The 26,344-nt window shown below is 41.8% G+C and overlaps 1 protein-coding gene across 1 annotated transcript in view; it reads left to right on the top strand.

The window, feature by feature from the left end:
• Positions 1–26,045, top strand: part of mybpc2a (myosin binding protein Ca) — a 77,014-nt gene extending 50,969 nt beyond the window's left edge. The window contains exons 13-28 of the mRNA XM_085156801.1: positions 1,381–1,546; positions 2,082–2,188; positions 2,290–2,319; positions 6,568–6,707; positions 6,949–7,108; positions 7,824–7,928; positions 8,094–8,282; positions 8,422–8,556; positions 10,445–10,612; positions 10,941–11,029; positions 17,701–17,896; positions 19,034–19,173; positions 21,807–21,966; positions 23,173–23,309; positions 25,160–25,346; positions 25,645–26,045. Coding sequence (XP_085012927.1) covers positions 1,381–1,546; positions 2,082–2,188; positions 2,290–2,319; positions 6,568–6,707; positions 6,949–7,108; positions 7,824–7,928; positions 8,094–8,282; positions 8,422–8,556; positions 10,445–10,612; positions 10,941–11,029; positions 17,701–17,896; positions 19,034–19,173; positions 21,807–21,966; positions 23,173–23,309; positions 25,160–25,346; positions 25,645–25,679 — 2,144 coding nt within the window. The 3' untranslated portion in view covers positions 25,680–26,045. The remainder of the gene's footprint in view (positions 1–1,380; positions 1,547–2,081; positions 2,189–2,289; positions 2,320–6,567; positions 6,708–6,948; positions 7,109–7,823; positions 7,929–8,093; positions 8,283–8,421; positions 8,557–10,444; positions 10,613–10,940; positions 11,030–17,700; positions 17,897–19,033; positions 19,174–21,806; positions 21,967–23,172; positions 23,310–25,159; positions 25,347–25,644) is intronic.
• The last annotated feature ends 299 nt before the right edge of the window (positions 26,046–26,344 follow it).

The raw sequence follows: 26,344 nt of genomic DNA, 5'->3' as shown, positions 1-26,344 counted from the left end.
AGCCTCAAGTGGTCATTCACAGAACTGCAGTTTTTTTTTTTTTTTTTTTTTTTTTTTTTTGCCTGTCCCATTTGGTTCTTTAGCCGTCAGAATTGTTGTCTGAAGACCAACAAGGATACCCAATGGATTTATTTTGCCAAATGGATCATCATGGCATTGCCGTATTGGTCCATTTGATCGACCTTTGTTTTTATTATTGATTTTATTTTCAGTTGTTACAGACGGGACAGACATGAGTGAGGGATAGGAAAGGGAGAAAGAAAGAGGAAGGAAAAGAAAAACAGAAGGGGAGAGGGACAGTGAGAAAGGGGGGAAGAAAAAATATCTCCGGGATCACCTGTTGAGAGAAAAAGAATAGAAAACAAGCAAAAAAAACAAAACAAAGCAACATACTATACACAACACCATCGCATTAATCTAGCTAAGTGTAAACAGCAGTAAATACTAAATATTGAATGTTGTTGTGCAGCACGCAGGACAGACAGCGCACAATGTGCTTTGAAGTAGCAGCCAAGAAAGGTGTGATTTAAGTCTACGAACAGTGAACACCCATGTGCACACCTGTGTGGATCGGCGCGCTTGTATTCAAATGGTTTCCCCATGTAATGGTCTGCTAGAGGATGTAGAGAGCCATAGCCCCGTCCCCCAGGGCATGAAGCAGGCATGGAGGAGATCCAGGCCCCAGACATCCAGAGGCCCCAGAGTGCAAGAGCCCAAGGAGGACCACCGGAGGGGCATCCGTGCCACCTTCATGGGAAGGGCTGAGGATCCCCAGACGAGGGGTCACCCAGTAGCCACCGGGCAGAAGCTAGAGGGGGCTGCACCGGCGTGCCTGCCGGCTCCGCCGGCAGCCAGCTGTGCCAGAGTGAACCGAGCCGCAGGCACAGAGGCCGGAGGCCCGAGGGCCCCCCGCGCCCCGGAAGAGGCCTGACCGAGCAGCAGGCGCCAGGCCCCGCCAAGTAGCCACCGGGAGTGAGCTGGCACATGACCTGAGCGCCCAGCCCCGGACACCAAGAACTGCAGTTTTGACATTTGTGCAATGGTTTCATTGGGTTGTGGAGGTCGCTGTTAGTTTGTAGCAATGCCAGCATAGGTACATAGTAGAGTTTTTTTTCTTTTAAAGAAAAAATGGGGGAGGAAGCAATTCCTCCAAATCCAACGTTACTTTATAAATACTTGGTAATAATTAGGTTTCTAATGGGTAGTTAATGTAACTCAGCACTAAGATTGGAAATGGGAACACACAAATAAAATCCAGGAAGTTGTAATACTCAAGCGCAAAACTGTAACATTGTATTTGCACTAATTTTGCACGGATACACTTAATTAATTAGGCTTTTTTTTTATTAATTAAACTTTTGATTGATCTTTGTGGTGCAGATAAGGAGCTGGAGGTTCTACAGAGCATAGCCGACCTGACAGTGAAGGCATCTGAGCAAGCTGTATTCAAGTGTGAGGTGTCTGATGAAAACGTGACGGGAAAATGGTTCAAGGATGGTGTCGAAGTCGAGGCCAGCGATCGCATCAAAATTTCACACATTGGAAGGTATCGCTATCAGACTCCAGTGGGTTAATGTCCTGCTGTGATAAAACTGTTGTTTCCAGCTCGGCTACCTATCATGCACAGCTGCACGCATTATGACAACAGCAAACACACACACACCCAGGCTCACAAAATCATATAGCTATGACAATAAACAGTTTGCTACATGGCTTGGAAAACTATTACCAGAGGGCTTTCTTAGTTGTTTGACCCATTTTTTGGGGATAGGCTGCAATCTGTAAAGCTCTAACCTCTAAACACTTACACACGCTCCCTCAAACACTCGCACATGGTCACACACAAACAACAAACAGACCCCAAGGGTCTGGGTTTTCTCTCAGTAAGCCCTCCATCAGAGCGGCCTACGGAAGGAGATTTGCCAAGGTGACAGCGGTCACACAAGGTGAAAGCCATTTAGTAGCTTTCTCACTCTGCGATATTGTCTCTTGAAGTATGTTGCTAGGGCAACTGTCCTTTGCATAAATGCGGGTCATAACAACTGCTGTCTCCTTGGTAACATCTGGCGACATGTCCCCAGGATCCACAAGCTGACGATCGATGACGTGAAGGCTTCAGACGCGGGAGATTATACCTTCGTCCCTGATGGCTACGCACTTTCTCTCTCAGCAAAACTGAACTTCCTGGGTGAGAGCGACGTAAAAATCCAAATATTGAGCGGTTCTTCTGAATTCAACCTATAAGTTGCAAATTTGAATCTTCCTGATCTGTTAAATTTTTCCCCGCAGAGATCAAAATTGAATATGTTCCACGAGAAGGTAGGTGCTTTTTTTAAAAGACAAAATTCCTACTTTATACTGTCGTGTATGACAGTAAATGTTAGAGATATGTGAATGTGCTGACATCATTGTAATGTTTGTGTAAAACTGGATGCCACTAGGTTTCCTTCAGCTGTGAATCTTCTGTCAATTAGAGGTCTAAAATATACCTAACATGAAATTTGGTTTAAAAATGAAAGTAGACATCAAAATGTTGTGTCAACACCCATTATATTCAAGAAAAATTGTTTATTAAATTAAATAAAATAAAATAAAAATTGACAAGTGAACTCTTAAATTATTGAGCTAATCAGCTGTTGAGAAAATATAGCAAATATCATATAAGATGCCACTGTGTGACCCTCTGAACAGAGAAATGGTTAAATGTCCTTGTGCCCTTTTAAAAATCAAATAGTTGATTATTTATTGTTAGTGTAACAAGTGTAACAGTATTGATTGATGCCTAACCGTACGTTATGGTTCGTGGTAGAGCTGGGCGATATATCGAGTTTTTAAAAAATATCGATATATTTTTATACGAGATATAAGATGTGACAATATCCTTTATATCGATATAGTCTATGTTGAGTTATAACTATACTTGTGGAGCCGCAAGTTTGTCTCTCTTTCGTCCACTTTTGTCTTTACGCAACATTACTCGGCCTCGCCTCCTCCTTGACTGAACACAACTCCCCCTCCTCCCCAGCGTCAACGTGTTAGCTAGCTAACCACGCTAACGAGCTAACCACGCTAACGCCATGCAGCCCAGAGGCGCTGCACAGCCTAAAATCCTTTCATTTTCTCAAAAGTTGACAGCGCGCCTTATGTATGAATTCTGGTTGTGCTTGATGGCTGCGAACCGATTTTATGTGGTACACAGCGCTCAGCAATCTGTCAAAAATGTTTTAGTACGACTTTGGTAAGTTACGGTGCTGCACCGGATGATGGATTGTCAGAGCATTACGGCTACCGAGGAGCCTCGCGGAGTGATACGTACTGTGCTTCAACGTAATATTACCCTACTGTGTATAAGGACCATAAATGGCACCTGTTAAGAGGCGTGGTTACGAAGAGGATTTCAAACTCAATGCTGTCAGTCACACAGTAGAAGTTGGGAACAGAGCAGCTGTGAAATCTGTCTTTGTTACTATGCTCTGCATCTTTTAGTTTACATTTTGACTGCACAATTGTGAGCTTTTTGTTATGCACAAAAACAACATTGTTTTCTTTTATTTATGCAACATTATTATTTAATAAATGCTCATAATTTATTTTTGAGTAAATTTTATGTACATCTATGCTCTATGTTAATAAAAGTGCCTGTGTGACATCTGGGATACAGCTTTGACTAAGAACTCTCTTTTGGTTCTTACTTTATGGCTTAAAAAAAAAAATCGAGATATATATCTTATATCGCCGTCCAGGTAAAATATATCGAGATATAAATTTTGGGTCATATCGCCCAGCCCTAGTTTGTGGGACAGATTCTATGTCAGGTTTTCCTCTACCCCAGAAGCACATCAAGGATTTCATTTCAGTTTTTTTAGCGCAGACATTATTATATGCTTTGGTAATATAAATAGACTGGGTGACAGTTATCTGGGCTATCTCTAGTCTTCATATAGTCATCAAAAAATGTAATGTTTGTGTGCATGTTGTGTTTTTTGTGTTATACAAACTCATCAACAGTTAGCTACAGAGGTTGTGATTATAAGAGAGCTACAGTAACTGGCCTAAAATAAAGTTACTTCATACATAATTATGGGAATACTTGCATTAAATATCCTTAAAGGTGCAATATGTAAGACTGCTAAACAAACCATCAGAAAAATGAATTAGCTGAAAAATATCGATAAACAATCATGACAGTGTGTCTGCATGTTGTTTCCAGAGATACCAAGCAAGCTCACATGATACCAAAATAGTGGTGTCTAGGGATGGGTATCGTTTAGGTTTTATCCGATACCGGTGCCAAACCAGTACTTTTGAAACGGTGCCGGTGCTTAAACGGTGCTCAAACCGGTGCTTAAAGAATGGAAAGCACAAAATTGGTCCAAAAACCTCTCATGTTCAGCTGTTTTTTTGTAAAAAGATAACAATGTTAGCCTTTTCTGCAGCTATAGGGCATATATGGTATCACTCTTGGCTGGAAGCAGTGCTTAAACAATGGAAAAAACACAAACTTTGTCCAAAAACCTCTCATGTTTAGCTGTTTTCCACTTTTTCTTTGGTCATTTAAGCCTTTTTGGCCAGGGTGAAGGGAGTATCTGCCATCAAACAAGAAGACAGCCGCATGTAGCTATGATGGTGTTTGCTGTTCACCTTACATACATTAATGTAATAACGTGGTTAGCCTACTCAACGTAAATTACACACGAACAACATTAAGCTACTCACGCAGAGAAGAACGGCTGCTGCTGCCATCATCATCCGTCATCATTTCTGCTACACTAGCAGGGCTAGGGGCCAGGACTCTCCTCTTCGGGTTTTTGGGGGATGTTGCTAATTCCGGGTCCGATAACAGGCAACCCACAAGCAGTAGATGTGCACAGTGTGAGGTCTCGCAGCAAGCTATCAAATACGGCGCATTTCTCAGCTTTAAAAAAAACCGCTATGCGTCGCCAGGTGTTTCATCAGATTTGAGGAGTTACCTCCTTTGCACAGTATCACAGTATCACCTTAAAGCACTTGTTGCAGCTGCTGAGTTTGCATATTTTGCTGTGAAGTACAGCCAGACTTTTGACCGCTTCGCCTTGGGCATTTTTAATCTGTAGCTCTGCTCTAAAAGAACTTACGTACCTGGACCCGCCTACTAGCCTCGGAAACTTAAAATGATTGGCTAGAATCTAAAGTGTATCATTCCATACCAGTTGGTGGCGGTAATGCACCTTTCAGTTGTTTGCCAACCGCCAATACAAATTTAAGGAAGAAGAAAGTATATCACAGTTCAGGAAAAAAAGCACCGAAATAAAGCACCGAAATGTGCGCTGCTTTTCGGTCTGGTTACTACCGTTTATGTCAGAACCGGTGCCATCATGGCACCGGATACCGGTACCCATCCCTAGTGGTGTCCCATTGCACGAGGCCACATTTGTACCTCAAAACAGGACAGTGAGTCTATGCTGTGTTCACTTTGCTCTAATTTCAAAACAAGAAGAGAAAGAAGTAACTTTCTCTCCTTGTTTTGGAGAACAAAGGTCATATATGATGACGAATGAGTCTGAACCTTACAGCAAATTCTTGATTTTGTCAGTCAATGGACAAATGAAAAATGCAACAAAGGCTGAAGATACTGGTGAGCAGGTTTTGTTTGGAGCTTAGCTCTGGTTGCTGCACTTATAATGTCCCTCCCTGAGCCATAAGACGATGGAGGGACTGAAAACCTGTCACTGAACTTAACTTAACTTTACAGTTTTTCCTACTGATAAGGGAACTCTGCTATTGTTACTCATACTATGCCAAAATAATAAAGTAAGAGGTAAACAAAAACAATTAAAACACAGAAGCATTCTACTATAGCAACTTATATTTGTTTATAATGGGTCCATGAGGGGGAGCATTTTCTGTAATTTTAGACATAGTGACAGATGTTTTATTGACACATTTACTTCAGCAGAATTTCTTAATCATAAAACTGAACAATACTGGTGAAATTGCACTTCCTTTTTTATTTAACCACACTCAGACTGATGCTTAGGTATGTCTGTAGTGCACTTTGTTCCACCTGCAACAACACCCTACAGTTTACACACGTACCCTGGAGTTCATTTATACATCCCTGCAGAAAGATGTGAAGTTAAATCACAACAAACTGCTTTTAGCTGCTGTTAAGTTGCTCTTTGCTCTCTGTTTTGTTCTCAAAATTGTGGGATCTTTTCATAAAATGCAACACAAAAGGGTCTTCTATGAAACAATTTAAAAATATATAACGAATTGAAGAATGTGAAAGTTGAAAATGCTCACAGCTCTGGAAAGCCATCGAGTAGACAAAAGCCCCAACTTGCTTGTTTGGCTTTAGGCAGTATAGTATGATGCTGCTCCAAATGTAAAACCCCCAAATCCCTCTAGTGTTTTTTGGCCAGAGTCCAAAAAGACCATATATAGAATAAAAAAAAACAGTAAATTTAGTCTTTGTGCCACCTTTGAGACACCTTGAATCTCAAATATAAAAAACAAAAAAAGAACCAACATCATTGTTCTAACCTAAATGGTCTTTTTCTTCCTGTCTTCATCTGGTCACAATGAAAGACCCTCCCAAGATCTTCCTGGACACCGGTAGCTCCGGCGGCAACAACAACATCACGGTGGTGGCTGGAAACAAACTTCGCCTGGACGTTCAGATCACAGGAGAGCCGGCCCCCACTGTGTGCTGGATGAAAGGAGACCAAGTGAGAAAGAAATGGCTCTCATCCTTCACCTCGCATCACAAACGCGTCAGATATTTTATATGTTCTGCGTCAATCGGAGTACCTACGGTTAGTCATTAAACAGCACAAAAGAAGAATGAAGCAACACTAGAGTGGGACGGTTGAATCACCTGTCTTTGTGGTGGCTGTCGTCATGCGACACCGTCCTCTTCAGCAATCTCCTTTTGTTCTGTCTCTCACTCTGCGCTGCCCTGTGTGGTAGGTGTTGTCCGAGGCTGAGGGACGGGTCTACGTGGAGTCAGAGCCGAACGTGTGCAGCTTTGTAATAGAGGGGGCGGAGAAAGCGGACGAGGGCCAATACTCCATCACGGTGACTAACCCTGTCGGCGAGGACAAGGCGGATCTCTTTGTTAGAGTTGTGGGTCAGTGGCTGTTTCTTACTTTTGCCTTTTTCTTTCCTCGATCCCTTTCTATTACTTCTGTCTGACTGAGGGCAATAGTTCCTCAGAGTTTGAGACTGGGTCATGGTAAAAAAAAGAAAAAAGAAAATCCATAATTTTCACCAGTGGTGCCATCTTTTAAAAACTCACATCATCTGAATTTTAGGTCCAGTGTCTTTGCAGCTTCTACCCAGAACAATTAACATATTAAAAAACGTTTTTAGACTTTCACCTCAGATATTGTTTTTCATTAAAATACATACTGTAAGGAATTTGTCTGTCTCTTAATAGAACTAAGAATGACCAAGACATAATTTATATAATAAATAATAATGATCTAGTCTCTAGTCTAAGATGGATTTTAGGGTGAGCAGTGGATGAAATTACTTAAATAAGGGACATAGAAACATTTGATTAATAGTTTTTAAGAGTCATAAAACACACAGAATAGCTTGCTCTAACATGATTTGTAATCACCACTTATGTAATTTATTCTACAAAGTGGCAATGTCTATATAGAGGTAATAAAAATGTAACGTCTTTCGTTTGTTACCAGCGCATTTGGTGTCGACTCCCCAAATCACATCTGCATGTCGTCGTACGTACTGTACTACATCAAAAACCTCAAACGCTCCCATTTCTCTCTGTGTTTCATCTCTCCATGCTTTCAATTTCCAACTGTAACCTGCCTCTCCAGATGTGCCGAACCCTCCCGAGAACGTCAAGTGCGCATCAGTTGGCGAGGACTCTGCCATCATCACATGGGACCCTCCCGCCTTTGACGGTGGAGTTGCCGTTAAAGGTACCCCTGAAACATGCAGCGTCTAACGTTCACACCTGATGTCTTCCTCCCAGGAGAAAAGAGGAGTTTAAATTCCATTTTGTTTATTACGTTGCATTATTTTGTTCGAACTGACGCGGAGCTGTTTTTAACGACTTCACCGTATGTTGATCCTGCTTCCTCGAGGGTACCTGATGGAGAGGAAGAAGATAGGCTCGCCCAGATGGACGAAGCTCAACTTTGATGTTTACGAGTCCACCACATACGAGGCTAAGAAGATGATTGAAGGTGTACTCTACGAGATGAGAGTGTTTGCAGTCAACGGCATTGGCATCTCTCAGCCCAGTGCAAGCTCAAAGCCCTTCATGCCCATTGGTGCGTTGCCATTTGTCATTAGGAAAATGGTTAATTAACAGAGGCTTTTCACACAATGCTCATTTTGAAGCAGCTTAACCTACCTTCCCATCCCATTATACCCCGTATTAACGTATTAATTAGCTCTTGTCTCTCTCAGCCCCCACCAGTGAGCCCACTCGTCTCACAGTAGACGATGTGACAGACTCTACCTGTGCACTCAAGTGGCGTCCTCCAGAGAGAATCGGAGCAGGTGGCATCGATGGCTACATCATTGAATACTGCAAAGAAGGAAGTAAGAATAACCAAAATGGATATCACTTTATACTAAGGCTTTATTTTGGATTTGTAAGCTATAACTAACGACATTAGATAAATGTCAGAACTTTACAAATTAGGTAATTGTGGGTTAATATATATTTATGCACCTTTGAGTTAGCTAGCAAGAGGAATTCATACTTAAACCTGCTATTCTGAGTGTATGAATAGTGTATGTAATCGGAAGGTTGCCGGTTCGAGCCCCGGCTTGGACAGTCTCGGTCGTTGTGTCCTTGGGCAAGATTCTTCACCCGTTGCCTACTGGTGGTGGTCAGAGGGCCCGGTGGCGCCAGTGTCCGGCAGCCTCGCCTCTGTCAGTGCGCCCCAGGGTGGCTGTGGCTACAATGTAGCTTGCCATCACCAGTGTGTGAATGTGTGTGTGAATGGGTGAATGACTGGTTGTGTAAAGTGCTTTGGGGTCCTTAGGGACTAGTAAAAGCGCTATACAAATACAGGCCATTTACCATTTATGACTGTTTTCCGGCTCTCAATCAAGGCTGCATGACATGCTCTACACGTGTGAAACACTCGTCACGCTCAGTGGTCTATGCAACAGAAAGGAAGGGGCCTCTAAACAATTTTAAGCAGGTTAGATAATCGTTACAATCTAAATGCTAACAGTGATATTTGCATCTGTTGTGTTTTGTGTATATACATGAATTATGTATAGCCAGAGGCATGGCAGGCAGAAGATAGTGGGATGATCACAGTCAACCATTAGAAATGTTATTTCCTGAAACTGGAAAGTTTAATATGTTGGATTTAACACAACATTACCCTGTTGAAATTAATTTCCTTTACAAGTCAACTCATAGTGCACATAATGTACTACATGGCACAAACAGAGAGAAATGGAGGCTACAAGCCTGACTCCTTGCTGCTTTTGCTAGCTGTCTGCTGAGCTTTATCGTCACTCTTGGCTAGCTTTATGTTAGCATGCTGTTTGAGTAGATGCTCGCAAAGAGCCAAAGTTTTGGAGTATAATATAGTTGTTTATGTCCTGGAGTTTCTTTTGTCCGATGAAAAAAAAAATATCCATATCACTGCACAGAAAAAAAAATCAGCTGAACGCAGCACAAGTGTAGGAAGAAGTGTAAGGAGCTTGAAAAGAAAAGCGTTGGGACTTCTTTAAGTTGCTTGAAGACGTTTCACCTCTCATCTGAGAAGCTTCTTCAGTTCGTACTGCATTACTGAAAAATGTAATGTGATTACAGTAACACTGGAATTTAGACACATTAGAAATCAATCATGCAAATGAGATTCTTCAAATCCTGGCAACCCAAAAATTCTTCATACAAAGAGAACGACTGATCATTTGCTAAACCTCTCTGCCTAAAAGTTCTTTTATTACAGGAACTGTAATGGTCATGGTTATTCCTTCGGTTAAAGTAATCAATGAGTGACATGACAAATCCTTCTTAAAACAAACAAACAAAAAAACATGAGCAAAGCACATACAGCACACACATCCACATGTTTGATTTGGCACAGATTTTGCACCAGATGCCCTTCCTAATGCAACCTTCTCATTTATCCAGGCTGTAGGAGTAAACTAGCTTGTGACCCCCTCAGAAAAGGCCACCTGAGGCTGGATTAATGTGCGCCATAGAAAACTGTCCAACTTTCTGCCTACTGTAATAGCAATCATCATTCAGCTATTTACAAACTGTATGTGAGTTTTTAAGATTAGTAGGTATAAGATGTGCCAATGTGCCTGTGTGTGTGTTTTAGTGTTATTTGTATATCTGCCTGTTCACTGGTAAGCAATATTTATACGTGATTAATTTCTCAGCATTAATCTCAAAGTTACACACGAATCCTGCTTTTCTGATCTGTTTCTTCACTATTCCTACTATTGCTTTTAGGTGACCAGTGGGTGCGGGCTAATGAGGAACCGGTGGGAAATATCCATTACAGGGTGAAGGGACTCCCAGTGGGGGAGAAAATGCTATTCAGAGTGATCGCAGTCAACATTGCCGGCCACAGTCCTCCTGCCGTTCTCTCCCAAGCCGTCACTATCCGAGAGATCGTGGGTCAGAAGCAAGCTTTAATCAAACGCAGCATTTAATGAACACATTTGTTTAACAGCATTAGAAATATTTAGTGTATTCAGGGTTAGACATCATGTTCAGCAGCCATTTAGGATCAATTAGAGGGGAAAAAATTATTTAGCTACTATAAATTTACTGCAAATATCGGAGATTTTTAACCAATAAGTCATTAATTTCTACTGTAACCACGCAAAGGAACATACACAAAACCTAAAAGCTCGACATGTTTTACATTTTACATATCTATACGCACCCACACCACCCACTCTTTCACAAAGTTAACTTTTGCTTCTCTGTGTCCACCAACCAGAAAATCCAAAGATACGCCTGCCTCGCCGTCTGAGAACCAAATTCATCACGCAGGTGGGCGAGAAGGTGAACTTGGTCATCCCCTTCCAGGTGAGTCTGGTTTTAGAGTTTTAGCATTTACACTTCATTTGCAATATCGGGAAAAAAGAGTGGACAATACAAGGTGCTCTTGTGTTTTTGTTTGTTTGTTTGTTTATTGTTTAACTGCATAAAATGTAAAGGAACAAGGTGCAGTCACAGGCAGTAAACAACTGTAAACAGACCAGTCTCACTCCTCGTGCGAACGACACATATTTCCTCGTCAAAATACAAAAGCAAACAAAAAACAGAAATGTAAACAATCATAGTAAATATTAAGAAATATACGAATATTAGAACAGTGGTTCTCAAACTGTGGAGTGGGTTCTCTGGGTGGTTCCAGCATTTTGAGTTTTTTGTATGTTTTTATTTCTGTTTATTATTTAGGTTTTGATTCTAGTTCTAGTTTGTTTTTATGGTCCCCTCAGTGCTTCCTCTGTCTCATTCTGCGTCTTCTCCCATCTGTTACCTTCACTCGTGTCTCTGTGTTTTCTTTGTTGCAATTATTGTTACTCATTTGGTATTTTTTTCGTCTCTTTGGTCTTACATTTAGTTTTACTAAGAACCTTCTGTCTCATTGTATAGATTTGGTTCAGTTGTGTCTTGTTACCCTCCTGTTTCCACTTTTCCCCTCTTGTGTAGAAGTAGTCGTGTCCTTCGCCTCAGTCTTTGTTCTTTCCCTTAAAGTTTATGGATTCGTTTAAGTTTTACGTGTGCAATTTGCTCTGCTTTTGGATTTCTTTGTCAAACACATAAATATAAATAAAAGGTTTGCTTTTGTTACCTTCCGCCTGCTTATTGGAGTCCTACATTTGGCATGTGCTCCGAGTCACCAAAGGTGAGGGACAGATGACCATGAAAAAATATGGAGTGAAAGCAAATACGGCTCATTTTCTCATAAAGTTTAATGATTGATTTTTGATTTTGAATCAGAGTAAGTGGGGGGATATATGAGTAGACAGTGAGGGTTGAGGAGAATGAGATTATGTTAAAGGAATAACAGCCAAAATACAGCTCAAGGCTAAAATTCTGGTCAGATGCCTTAAAGTTTTTTGAGGTATTTTGAGTTCATTTAATAGAAAAAAAGGATATTGTACTCATTAATATACATTCATTAATGTGATGTATAATTATGCCTTTCAACAAATTGATGCAATCTAATAAAATTATATGTAATAAACTTAAATAATCCATTAAAAATACATAGGAGCAGGCACTGCTTTGTGAAAGCTATCACGTTGCCCTGCCATAGCACCTGAGATGGACGCTGCTGTTCTGCTTAATTGTGTTTTATATGTGTGGCTTGAGACCAGCTGCATATGTGGTACATCAAAGGCGGTGGAGAAGAGAACTCTTTTGCTGTCAGGGCAACTTTTATTCACGGCAGACTCAAGATATGAAGGATCGTACCTACAGTATGTTTTATCACCTAAGACGGGGTTCTCATCACCAAAGATGCAAAACGTGAAGGAAAGAGACAACACAATCAGCATCTGGTTAAAATATCATGCTTTTTCTCTTTACCTCAAACCTCATCTCCCAAACTGAAGTCAGAGTTTGTGCAAAACCATCTTATTTATTCCAAATATGTCTGCAATTAGTTATTGTCATTAAATGTGACCCTCAACAACAACAACAACAGGTGGTTATAAGCTAACATCATGGAAGTGTTCTAGAATTCACACTTTCCCCTCTTATGATCAGTCTTAGTCCCCACTAAGTTCAACAATTGTAGATCCACTTTAAAGAAATTTTTACTAACACACTAACAGCAGCTAACAGTGGCAAAAACAGCAGCACTTACCAAAAGAAAAGTTCAGGATGTCCTCAACAACTCCCCCCCAGTATCGCTGTCATCACACAGAAGTGAGCTTCACTTCAGGAGGAGTTTTAAAGCCTCCAGAATAATAATAATAATAATAATGGATTGGATTTATATAGCGCTTTTCAAGGCACCCAAAGCGCTTTTCAATGCCATTATTCATTCACACACTGGTGGAGGCAGCTACGGTTATAGCCACAGCTGCCCTTGGGCAGACTGACAGAAGCGAGGCTGCCATATCGCGCCATCGGCCCTCTGGCCAACACCAGTAGGCGGTAGGTGAAGTGTCTTGCCCAAGGACACAACGACCAGGACAGAGAGCCCGGGGAACGAACCGGCAACCTTCCGGTTACAGATACGCAGTGTTGGTCAAGTTACTTGAAAAAAGTAATCAGTAACTAATTACTGATTACTTCCCCCAAAAAAGTAATCCCATTACTTTACTGATTACTTATTTTCAAAAGTAATTAATTACTTAGTTACTTTTTAAAAACACGATTTACAACCTGAATAGGTGATAAAGCGATAGATCTTTCAGCCCAATTCTACTTTTTCTGCATAATCCATCATACAAAATGTAATCAAATGGAAAAGTCTCTTTTTAAAACTTGTTTTATTAGTTTTAATCTTTTAACTTTATGCATCAAGCAAAAATTAAATTATATGCAACATTCTCTGACTGGAAGAAATTTGTTTAACATTTAAACTTATTTTCTGCACATTCCAGCACATAAAATAAAATATTTTTTTGTGTTAACACTCAGTCTTTCAAATAGATGCAAGTAAAACACAGCAGAAAATAAATAAAGTCAAAGACTAGCGGTCCTGTTGCTCTATTTTCACCTGTAAAGCAGGAGTGGGGTGGGCGGAGGTTTACCCTGGTGCAGGTGTGCCGCAGCGGTCAGTGGAAGAATCCGCGAGTTTCTCTGTGAGTTTCCCATTACGTGGTAGCTACTCGGTGCTTGCTTGGAAGTTTAGGGTTTTTTTCGCTGTAAAAAGAAGTTTTCTTCCCACGCACAACGGACACTAATGTTTTTGTCACTTTTTATGGAATCAAACTCAAAGTAAGGTCAGTACTTCCACGCTTTAAACGCTGCACGCTCATACTCTCTCTGCACTCGATATATGATCCATTGTTGATCTGCACACAGCTGTTGTCACGAACGTCGCACTCGCTTACGTCACTGTCATGAGACATTCTCGCAAAAAATCACGGTTTTAGTAACGCAGTAACGCAGCGTTCATACGGGAAAGTAACGGTAATCTAATTACAGTTTTTGCAATAGTAATCCCTTACTTTACTCGTTACTTGAAAAAAGTAATCGGATTACAGTAACGCATTACAAGTAACGCGTTACTGCCCATCTCTGCAGATACGCCTACCAACCCCCTGAGAACGCCCTGAGAGCCACTAACAATTTTTGAGGGGTAAAAACTCTACTGAAGCCTAGTGGTGATAGTTTATACACTTTAACTTTGAACAAAGTGTCAGTACCCCATGTCTAATATTTAATTAAAGGAGAGTAAAGGCAGAATATCCACATGACACATAAAAATATTTTTTATCTAGCTTTGGTAAAGTGGTCAGAGAGTAGATTAAAGAACTGTTTTGCACCCACTGCAAATCAGGCTTTCACATCACACATACCTCCACTCGACTGCCTATGGAATATTTATAGACTCTAAAAATACAGAAGGAGTCAAAATCAGTCATGAGCTTTGAAATATGAGCTGTGAGCAAAACCGTGAGGTTGGACAGAAAACATAATGACTAACTGTTGAAAACGATTTAAAAAGACATAAATTCAAATCTTTACTAGTTGCTATTCTAAATTTATTTCCACTAGAAAATGCAATTTCACCTAAAGATGGCAGAAAAACATGATTAGCTAGTCAAGCAATCCCCAGCCAAAGTTATTGGTTCACATTTCTGGTGTTTGGGGCCATCTGTAAACACCACATTACCTTAACTTTAAACGTGCTTTTTTCAGTTATCTTTAACAAATGGCTATATCATGCACCGGGGCATCTAAAGATCTAAAAATGGGGTAACATTTGTATCAAAGCTTACCCAAGCTCAATCCCACTGCACATTGTAGATGTTTTAAGTGAATCCTGGAGTGGTCATTTGAAGAAAAAACAGCCAAGCCCTTATTTCCCCATGGCTGCTACTTGAAAACACATCGTCCTCTTCTGGAATCTAAATCCGACGTGCTAATGTTGGTAGTAACAGGGGAACAAGAGTTCTAAAGACACAGGGAGCGTTACAGCTTTTGACAGCAACTTGCAAATTATGGCAGTGGTGAAAAAGAATCTAACCATAAGCTGTAAAGGGTAAACCATTGTTCTAAATAAAAATAGACAAGAAGAAAGCGAGCCATAGCTCGGTTTCCTTTTGAAGAAGCAGATGAAAAGCCTGCTCTGAGACAGAGAACGTGGCTACATAGTGTTCTCCTGGGAAAAAAGAGCACCGACTGTTCTGTCATCTCATCCACGAGCTGGACTGAGTGTGTTCCCGCGGCTGTTTTTACACTGATGTAATATCAGGCCATAACTGAAGTTATCGGTGACATGTTTAATAAAATATTTTATGTGAAAAAGTTTGATTTTTTTTTTTTTTTAATATTCTATAAGATCAATTTATTGTTAATCAAAAGATCAATTTACCAGTAAGGACATTTTTAGTGAATAATCAAGTCAGTTGTTTCATTTTCAACAGATTAACCAAAGCATTGGTTTAGGTGGGCCCCCGGATTGAGGTCAGATGAAATAATGGCAAAGAGTTAGTTATTCTGATACGCTGCCAGTCAAACGCTTGGACACCTTCTCATTTAATGTTTTTTTTCTTTTACTACTTTTTACATTGTAGGTATTAAATGAAAACATTAAATGTATGAAGCAAGATATATGGAATTATGCACCAAAGAAAAAAATGATAAATAACTCTAAATATGTTTTATATTTTCAATTCCTGAAAGTAGCCCCCCTTTGCTTTGTTGACAGCGCTGCAAACCCTTGGCCTTCTCTCTGTGACCTTCATGATGCAGTCACCTGAAATGGTTTTCACTTCACAGATGGGCCTTGTCAGGGTTTATTTGTGGAATTTGTTGTTTTCTTAATGGGGTTGGGATCATCAGTTGTGTTGTGCATAAGTCAGGTTGGTACACAGCTGATAGCTCTATTTGACAAGTGTTCGAATTCATATTATGGCGAGAACCAATCAGCTAAGTAAAGAGAGATGACAGTCCATCATTACTTTAAGAACTGAAGGTCAGTCTGTCTGGGAAATTTGACTTTGAATGTGTCCCCAAGTGCAGTCACAGAAACCATCAAGAGCTACGACGAAACTGGCGTACATGAGGACAACCCCAAGAAAGGAAGACCAAAAGTCACCTCTGCTGCTGAGGATAAATTCATCTGAGTAATCAGCCTCAGAAATCGCAAGTTAACAGCACCTCAGATTACAGACCAGATAAATGCTACACAGAGTTCCAGTAGCAGACACATCTCTACGTCAGCTGTTCAGCGGAGACTGCGAATCAGGCCTTTATGGTCAAATAGCTGCTAAGAAACACTACTACTTGTTGCGATTCTCTGCCAACAAATCTTTATTCAGATTTACTTCAGTGACATATCTCTATCTTTGGGCAGGCTGTGTATCTCTGTATCTGCAAGCTGCTTTGGCAGGGTGTATGTCAACTAGATGTGGGCCAGGTCTGGCAATGACGGCACTATTTATGTTCCTATTTTCCTATTTTAGTTAGAAGAGCCAAATGCCATGTTGCAACACTGGTATAGTAGCCAACATTTCAAATGCAGGTTTTGACAGGTTTGCGAGTGTACACTCATGTTTACTACAGAGTGGCTGTGGCTCAGGAGGTAGAGCAGTTCACCTATTGATCACAAGGTTAGTGGTTCGATCCCTGGCTCTTCCAGTCTGCATGTCAACTGTGAATATGTATGAATGTAGTTAGAAAGCACTCCTACGATTGTGGCTCGGGGGGTTGGGAAGCGTGTATGCAACCAGAAGGTTGCTGGTTCGATTCCTGGGCTCTCTGTCCTGGTCGTTGTGTCCTTGGGCAAGACACTTAACCCTGCCGCCTACTGGTGTTGGCTGCCATATTGCGCCATCGCTTCTGTCAGTCTGCCCCAGGGCAGCTGTGGCTACAACTGTAGCTGCCTCCACCAGTGTGTGAATGTGAGAGTGAATGAATAATGGCGTTGTAAAGCGCTTTGGGTGCCTTGAAAAGCGCTATATAAATCCAATCCATTATTACTCAGTTTAGAGAAAGTGAGTGTGGCGTGTTTGAGTAATCTGGGAGAGTAGACAAGCGCTATATAAGAATCAGTCCATTCACTGTCTGAACAGAGTTTTGTCATGTTACTTCGAACTATTATGCACGTTGTTATTACATGGCTTGATTAAGGTACACGTTAGGCTGACATCTGGGGCCAGAGCTGAAACTGTTCTGGGCCACTTGTGGACACATTGCTGGCCATGCGTGGGCCACATCTGGCCCACCAAAGGGCTGTCATTCTTTGCGGTATGTGGGCCATGTGTAAGCACATTGTGTGGGCCAGATCTGGGCCATACCGATTTTGCTATGTGGGTAACATCAGGTTTGTTGACAGTGATGATTCCTCTGTTCTGTGCTGAAGTCTTCCTGCTTCTTTTGCTGCCTCAGTATTTTAAAATAAATGCTTAGCGGGGGAGAATGGTCTCATGGGACAATAGAGACATACTGTCTGACACGATGGAAATTATGATCTTCTTTTGCTATAAGGGTTGTGCCCGATTTTTGGAAAGACTGTATCCCTTGAAATATTTGCAATCATTTCCTTTCCTTTCCTTTAATTACAGGGAAAGCCTCGTCCTGTTGTGACCTGGTATAAAGACGGTGTTCCCATGGAGGACCGCACAGTGGGAACTCGTACCAGTGAAGTTGACACCATCCTCTTTATTCGCTCTGCCGAGAGGGCCCACTCTGGAAAGTACACGCTGTCTGTTCAGATTGAAAACATGTCAGACAGCGCTGACATACACATCCAGGTTGTAGGTCAGTCCCTTCACCATGGCAACACCATCTAAGCTTCACCTAAAGGATGTAAACTCGCACCTCATGTTCTCTCATTAAGATCAGAACATTGCACGTAATTCACAAAGTGCGCGATTAATAACCTTTTTGAAATGGGATGATGGTTCGAGCTTGAATCTGTGACATGTCAAGAGTCTTTTTTTGTCAAATTTGATGATAATTCCTTATTTCATACTCTGAAGGATCTGTGACTCAAAGTAGCAAATCATCAAAGTGCTCAGTCCTCTCTCTCTCACTCTCTTATAAGCCTGGCTCCTGCCTCTGTGGCCGCCAGCTCATTCCCCAGCTTACTGCTCGTCTCCGCGGGTCAGGGTTCTGGGTGGATTATTTGGTGGGGCTCTGCTGAGATTATTTGCTTATAGACTTGGATTAGGTTTGGATTTTGAGGGCTATTCTGTCACTTCCTCTGCTGAGAAGGTTGAGCTAATAATGAGAGGCTCTGATCCACCCCCTCCTCAGTTGGTCTGTCACTGTACTCGTTTAGCAGAAGACAGTACAGGAGGGATTAAAGGGGGAAAACAGAAGCAGTGCTCACAGTTTGTACTGTACTCCGAAAGAAAAGAGTGTTCACAGCAAGATTAATGAGACACACACTACTATGTTGCACTGTTTTCTTTACTGCACTGTGTTTGGTGAAGGCCACAGAGAAGGATCAGTGATAAATACACTGCATTTCTCTGCTTTGTTATCGAGGCATACTTCTTCTTTGTTACGTCTATGCCAACCGTTTTTCTAGTTATGTATGCAGCTATCACCGCCTTCCCTTGATCCTATTGTCTTTTGCTCTGCTAATCTGTCAATCTTTCTAATCTGTCTAATCTGTCAAATCTCTACGGCTGCAAGTGTTGATTTCTTTCTCTCACTGGGACTTCCCTGCTCCATATCTGTTTGTACATTTCTCCCTCTCTCAGCCTCTAAAAGCCTCGCCAACATCTATGTCTAGGCAAAGAAGAGAGTTATCTCAGCCAGCTATGCATGCGTGGAACATTTTTTTCACCACCCTTGAGCTGTGCAGTTTAATGAACCTGTCTTGTTCATAGTTTCACACAAAATCCTCCACCTGTATCTCGACTCTGCCACTTCTCACAATCCCACCAGAAAAGCCGGGTCCTCCCATCGCCGTGCATGTCACAGATATCTGGGGCTTCAATGCTGCGCTGGAGTGGAAGCCGCCTAAAGATGACGGCAACTGCGAGATTATTGGCTACACCATTCAGAAAGCTGACAAGAAGACTAAGGTATGCATGACAGAGTGTACAGGTGGTACTGAGAGGGTTTGTCAAGCAAGGTAATTCGCTAATAATAGTGCTGGAGGCATGCAACTCTGGAGCAACAGTGTCTTTTAAATTAAGCATCCAAGTACAAGTTGAACCAAATTCTTCTGTGTTTTGTTTTTAATGTCACTGGGATTAGATTTAATTGTTTTGGCCTGACATTTTCTATATTGTGGTTTGCTAAATGTTAAACAGCCAGGCACGCTCCATGAAGATCAGTCCTCCTTTGGGATGTTGCAATCTTTTGTTGACATTAGCTGCTGCAGAATACATTTGGAACGATCACACACTGTCTCGTGTGTGTCTGATCATCAGAAAATAAACAGAATGTAAAAAAAATGTAAGCTTAAACTTTCTGTAACTACAGAAACAAAAACTGCACCTGATTTAAATTTGACCCATTTCGCCCATCAGGGTCGCCTCATGTGCACTTCTGGATCACTTCCAGAGCTCACTTTTCAACTTCTATGTTGAACTAACTCAAGTTTTATGTTAAAAAAAAGCATCAATTTAATGTAAAAGCCCACTTTACACTACAGTCATGGTAAAAAAAGAAATCAACTGTCAATTCTAATTGACAGCTGATTTCTTTTTCAGTGTCTAATTCTAATTCTAATCAGTTTGTCAATCAGCACATAATAAAGATCCTTGGAAGGTGTTAAAATTGGGTAAAATTACATATGAAATATTACACCCTGCCATTATTTATTTAATAAAAACGAAGTCAAAATGCAGAAGCAGTGTGCAGAAAAAGTAAGTACACCCTTACTGTGTCGACAGGAAATAAAAGGGAAAGCGAAAGACAAGTGCATATAATCAAATGCATTTAATTAACTGATAGTCGATAAGTGAGAGCACTCCTGTTAAAGCTAGTCTGGAGCGTTCAGGTGTGTAGATACATTGCCGAGATGCAAAGACATCAGCTATCGTGTTAAAGAAACAATATTTGCTGCCTATCAATCTGGGAAGGTGTTCTGAGGCTTTGAAGTGAGAAAGTGAAAAACATGTCATCTCCACACGGCATTCCCACTCTGGCTTCCTAGAAAATTGACTCCAAAGTCAGAATGTGCAATGCTCAGAGAATGTGCAAAAAACCCAACTTTAGCATGTTAAATGCTAAAGTAATGACAGTTTGATTAGAAAAAGATATGAGCGTCCCTTCTCTTTTAAAAAGAACATGGCAGCATGATTTAGCTTTGCAAAGTCACACCTGCAAAAATCACAAGACCTCTGTAACAATGTTCTTTAGGCAGAAAGACCAAAGCAGAGATCTTTGGCAAAAACTTCATAGCAACTGTCTGCACGGCGGTGGAGGTGTGATGATTTGAGCTTGTTTAGCAGCCACGGGTTTTGGGCACCTTGCAATCTTTGTATCTACCGTGAACTCCTCTACATGTCAAAGTATTCTAGAGACACACGTGAGGCTTTCTGCTCTGTGAGCTAAAGCTTGGCCCAAACTGAGGTAAGCACACCAGCAAATCAGCCCAAACTTAAACCTGAATGAAATCCATACACATACGACATAAGTATCCATCCATCCATTTGCTTCCGCTTATCCTTTTCAGGGTCGCGGGGGGCGCTGGAGCCTATCCCAGCTGTCATAGGGCGAGAGGCAGGGTACACCCTGGACAGGTCGCCAGTCTGTCGCAGGGCTAACTCACAGGGACAGACAACCATTCGCACTCACATTCATACCTAGTGACAATTTGGATTATCCAATTAACCTATCCCCACAAGCTGCATGTCTTTGGACGGTGGGAGGAAGCCGGAGTACCCGGAGGGAACCCACGCAAACACGGGGAGAACATGCAAACTCCACACAGAAAGACCCCGGCCTGATGTTGGAATTGAGCTCAGGACCTTCTTGCTGTGCGGCAACAGTGCTAACCACCGTGCCACCGTGCTGCCCACATCACATTTAAAACAAATACAATATATGTTAATACTAGCTAAGGAATAAAGACTTAACACGGGTGTACTTTCTTTTCAACCTGACTGCATCTGACTGCATCTTTCTAAAGTTCAAACACAGATCTAAAAGACAGTAGCATACAGTCATCAGCTATAAACTATAGTGCCAAATTAACAAGATCATTTGTACGGAAAGTGTGCCAACATGTTTGCTCTATCAGCTTAAAAGGTGATGCATGTTTGCTCTGTCTTATCTTTTTCTTTGGATAAAAAAAATCAGAGTTGGTGTATTTGTACTCATTGCTCCTGATTGTTGGTGGTGGGAAATAAAAATTGTCTCATCAACCATCCCTGAGTGATTAAAGCAGCTCTGAAGTCCTGATTTCAGAGCTTTTTATGTTTCATGACTCACATAAGTGTTTCTTTTGGAGTAGGGAGATCCAGTTTTACTCATGCTAACTAAACTATTGCTCTATTTTTACAACCATGCTGCCAGCAGTGGCTGCTTGAAGATTTGTCCGATAGCTGCAAAGCCGTCGTACGCTACCGTGGTCGTTACGTCGAACGAATCGACGGGAAGGCGGCCTAGAAGAACATAGATGTTGGGCACTGGAGATTCTTCAGCATATAGAGCTCCACCTCAGCTATAAGCCTCTTTGAACCTCTCCTTCTCTCTCACACATCAGGAGTGGTTCACGGTCTACGAGCACAACCGCAGGCCCAGCTGCACTGTGTCTGACCTGGTCATGGGGAACGAGTATTCCTTTCGAGCGTTCAGCGAAAACATCTGTGGCCTCAGCGATGAGCCTGGCATCAGCAAGAACACCGCTGTCATTACCAAAACAGGTAATGAAATCCCCGCAGAGCTCTGCTCTCTGTAACACGATAGTATTGCTTTTGATGCTGAGCAACATCTAACGCATGCTGAGCGGTAGACCACATTGTATTCAATTGAAAGATAAAGTGAGCATTGTGGTTTGTAAAGGGTACAGTAGTGAAAAGCAGAAGCTACGCTAAATAAAACGCAGCCTCGTATTATTTTCGCTGTAGAACGCAGTAACGACATTAGAACTACCTATGATTAATTATCGGCTGTGATTAATTGCTTGAACATGGTTTAAAGCGAAATTAATTCACACTGATTACGCTTAACAGAAATATTCTTTGACAGAGTGTTAAATACCATTTAATATTGGCCGCATATTATGAAAGCAACCAGGCTGGGAAATTAACACCTGCCACCAGCCAAATGCTGCTACTGTTTTTGTGTTGTTGCATTTGCTTACTCTCCCAGAAAACTTGGCAGCCCACCAGCCAATCTCTTTTGTGTTCCAAGCATCAGTCTGGCCTATAAAATTTGGAGGGTTGTTGATCGCGGTGCCCACCTGACCTGAGCGTAAAACAAAAAGTCAGCTTCCTGCCTCGATAACTTAAAAGCCAGTTGAGAACAGTTGCTTGTGTGAGAGGATGCGGCGTGGATATTACAGACAAAACATTCCCAAAATAGTGGACAGTGACAACTGAAGGTTAATAATTATGCATTTCAGTCTGTGTGTTACACATACAGCGTGCTACAAACTAGCTTGGCGTCTTTTAAACGGAGACATGTCCCACCGAAATGAAAACATCTTTCATCCACTACACTATGTAAGCCTTTGCAGCTACATGGCCTTCATCTGTCTTTTCATCATATTCTTCAGAAAATTCTCAGAATTATTTGAATTTCCTCTTAACCCATCAATGGGTAAATTTGTTGAATATCCATTATTGATACAAGGAAGCAAATTCGGTATTATTTCAGTCGCACGTTCATCATAGAAAGAGCCGGAAAGCACAGGACATAAACCTTTGGGGAGTCAGCGTTAGCTTTTATGCTCCAGTCTGCTGGAGGACGTGTTGATTTATTTATGGATAAATGTACTTTATTTTCATCTATGTTGACTTCGATTATGTTTCATTATATCTGTGTTGGCTTCATAGCAGCCACTGTTATTATTACACATCAAGCAGTGTGAGTGTGTGCGTGTCTCAACGTCTTCACTCCATGTCCAGGTTTGGGTTACAACCCTTCACCCTACAAAGAGATAGACGTGAGCCGCTGTCCTAAATTCACAGCTCCCCTGGTGGACAGAAGTGTCATTGCAGGATACAGTGCCGCCATCTCCTGTGCCGTTCGTGGCAACCCCAAGGTATCCGAACTTTACTTTTTACAGGTGTGTGCAGTGTTGGGAAGGTTACTTTTAAAATGTATTCCATTACAGAATACAGAATACATGCCCCGAAATGTATTCTGTAACGTATTCCGTTACGTTACTCAATGAGAGTAACGTATTCTGAATACTTTGGATTACTTAATATATTATCATGCTGTTTACAACTACATGAATGTACTATTGCTGTGATGTATTACTGTTACTGAAGGTCCGCGACTCCGAACCGTAGTAAAGGGACCTCTGGCTAATACGGTGGGTTCTGTGTCGGGCTCATAGCCGAAAACTAGCTTTACTTTGTTGTCTGGGTCAACTTTGCTAGCGAGAGACAGAGAGAGGCGTTGAAAGGCTGCTCCAACAGAACTTATTGTTTTTGGAGGAAAACACGAACACGGTGTACAGTCGAGTCTTAATAGCTTACTTACAACTGGGCTCGTCAGGCTCTCTTCTTGGCTGCAGTGGTTATTATTATATTTACATGCTTCCAGCTCCCGTTTTTGCTCGATGACAGCTCGTACTTTTCCTTTTTCTCCCTCCCTCGCTCACAGACACATAACGTGTATGGCAGTCCATTCTCCCTGCAGCACGGACTACACTGCCCATGATGCTACATTCTTTAGAGCTATACCTGTAGCATTCTGCCTATTAGCTTAGCACAACAACAACAACAGGCGCTCTCTCACCCAGGAAACACGCAGAGAGAGAGCGTCACCCCGTAACCATGGCAACCGTAACGCTGCCGCCTGTAACAACAGAACGTAGCTGTCAAACAAAACCCAAACAGTCCTGACCCGCCACAATATGAAACAGGGAAGTACCGCCGTGTAATCCATTTATTTCAACAAAGTAACTGTATTCTAAATACCACCTTTTTAAACGGTAACTGTAACGGAATACAGTTACTCATATTTTCTATTTTAAATACGTAACGGCGGTACATGTATTCCGTTACTCCCCAACACTGGGTGTGTGTCAGTGATGTCGTTTTTTGGGCATTCGATTGGAGTTCATTTACAACCCAAGGCGTTTATCCTTCTGCTCTTAATTATTTGTCTTTTTATATTTTTAAGATATAAAATAATTTTTAAAAATCGGTTTAAAAATGGGTTTATAAACCAAGGAACAAGGTATTTAGACACCAATCAGCATGTGAATTTTGATGGTAGTTTGTGTGCGGCTCACAGATTCAAACATATCTAGAAAACCTAAAGATAAAATATAGAGAAGTGTGCTTCCTGGTTCATGTGTGAAGAGTGAAATAAATGTGAAATAAAGTGAGCACAATGTGTCCTAGTGTGGTTGTGTTAAGACAAAAAAAAAAGTCATGGCTGTCATAAATAAATGCACAAAAGGTAACCCCCAGCTGTTTGTTGCAAATGACTACACTACACACTACAGCACCATCGTGTGTGGACTTTACCTGGATTGGCCTGTGATAGCTGCACTGCAAGGATTTGCCACAGTTTTCCTGCTTTGTGTTTTTTACAGGTTTTGAGTGTCAAGCAGTGAGCGTGTGAACAGTCAGAGAGGATTTTGATGCCTTTGCTGCAGGAATGTATTTTTATGTAGGAAGCTAGAACAAGAGGTGGAGCAGCTAGATCTTTTAGCGCATGTATTTTTTTTTAATCACACAAAATCGGCAAAGATTTGTCAAGGCGAAACGTTGACCTAATTTCACCTCCTACCCTCCTCCCTCTGCTCTCTCCTACCCTCCTGACATCCCTCGCTGTGTTATCTCCCCCCCCCTCCCACACTCACACACCCTTCTCCCCTCCTTTCCTGCATCCCACCAAATTTGCTTGCTCCTCCAACATCCTACTGTGCCTTAGCCAAAGATCATTTGGATGAAGAACAGAATGATCATCGGTGAAGACCCCAAGTTTCTGATGCAAAACAACCAGGGAGTGTTGACTCTGAACATCCGCAAGCCGAGCCTGTTCGACGGGGGCAGATACTCCTGCAGGGCCGTCAACGACCTCGGGGAAGACGAGGTGGAGTGCACTCTGGAGGTTCGAGGTATGTCGATGCGGTTTTCACTTCCCACAACAATGTCGTTTCAAAGCTAAAGCACGACCTGAAGTCAGGGCAAGTCTCTCCCTGGCAGGCTTCAATAAAGCTCACCGTGACAAATCTCCATCCCCTCAACCCCTTTCGCCTGAGCTGTTGTTCAGGCGAAAGCAGAATTCCTTTTCCTGCGCTAAATATAAATCACCTTATTGTATTTGTCAGAGAAAGTTTCCGAGCCACAGATGACTTTAAACAGGATGATCTGCTGGCCCCTCGTGCTGATTTAAATTTCTCTTTTTCTCCACAGTTTTACAAGAGAAAGGGGAGGAGGCGAAGAAATGAGCGGCACTGCGAAACAGCAGAGGATACAGTTGAACAGGAATAGTAATGGATTATGTATAACGGGATAGTCATGAATAAATATGATTAAAATAGATCACTTGTGAGGCTCTAAAGCCACCCCTTGCACCCCCCCACCCCCTTAAACGCATATGCTTGCCTTTCACCGCTGCTATGATGAATGCCGTATCAGTAATACGCCATAAATTCTTTCAGCACGCTGCCACCTTGTCACTCCCTGACTGAGAGGAACCCACAGTGTAGAGTAGTAGAGCTGCCCTGCTGTGACCACACACACAGATGGATCCTTCTTATCTGTGAAGTGGACCTGTCACTGAACACACTTATAAAACAGCCTTTCATCCATTACGGCTCCCTGTGTTGTCTGTTTTGTGTCCTGGACGTTTTTATAGGTTGGTATGAATTTACGATTGGGATGCAGCTGCAGCACTGAAAGCACCGCAGTGTGACTGACCGGCTGTACGCACGCCCCTGTTTCCTCGCCGTGGTGTGTGAGCAGGGGCCTGCAATGGTTCAATGGAGGGATCAATATTCAGTCAGGCATAGCCGACATCGTGGCGTAACCAGGATTAAAGAGGTTCTCATACACAGATATAGCCCTGCTGCTCCACCACACGCACGCACAAAGTACCAGTGTTGACTCACGA

This window comes from Neolamprologus multifasciatus, chromosome 4 (assembly GCF_963576455.1).
Source record: "Neolamprologus multifasciatus chromosome 4, fNeoMul1.2, whole genome shotgun sequence".
Lineage (NCBI taxonomy): Eukaryota > Metazoa > Chordata > Actinopteri > Cichliformes > Cichlidae > Neolamprologus > Neolamprologus multifasciatus.
The sequence above is the reverse complement of the archived record's forward strand: the minus strand, read 5'-3'. Positions and strand labels throughout refer to the sequence as shown.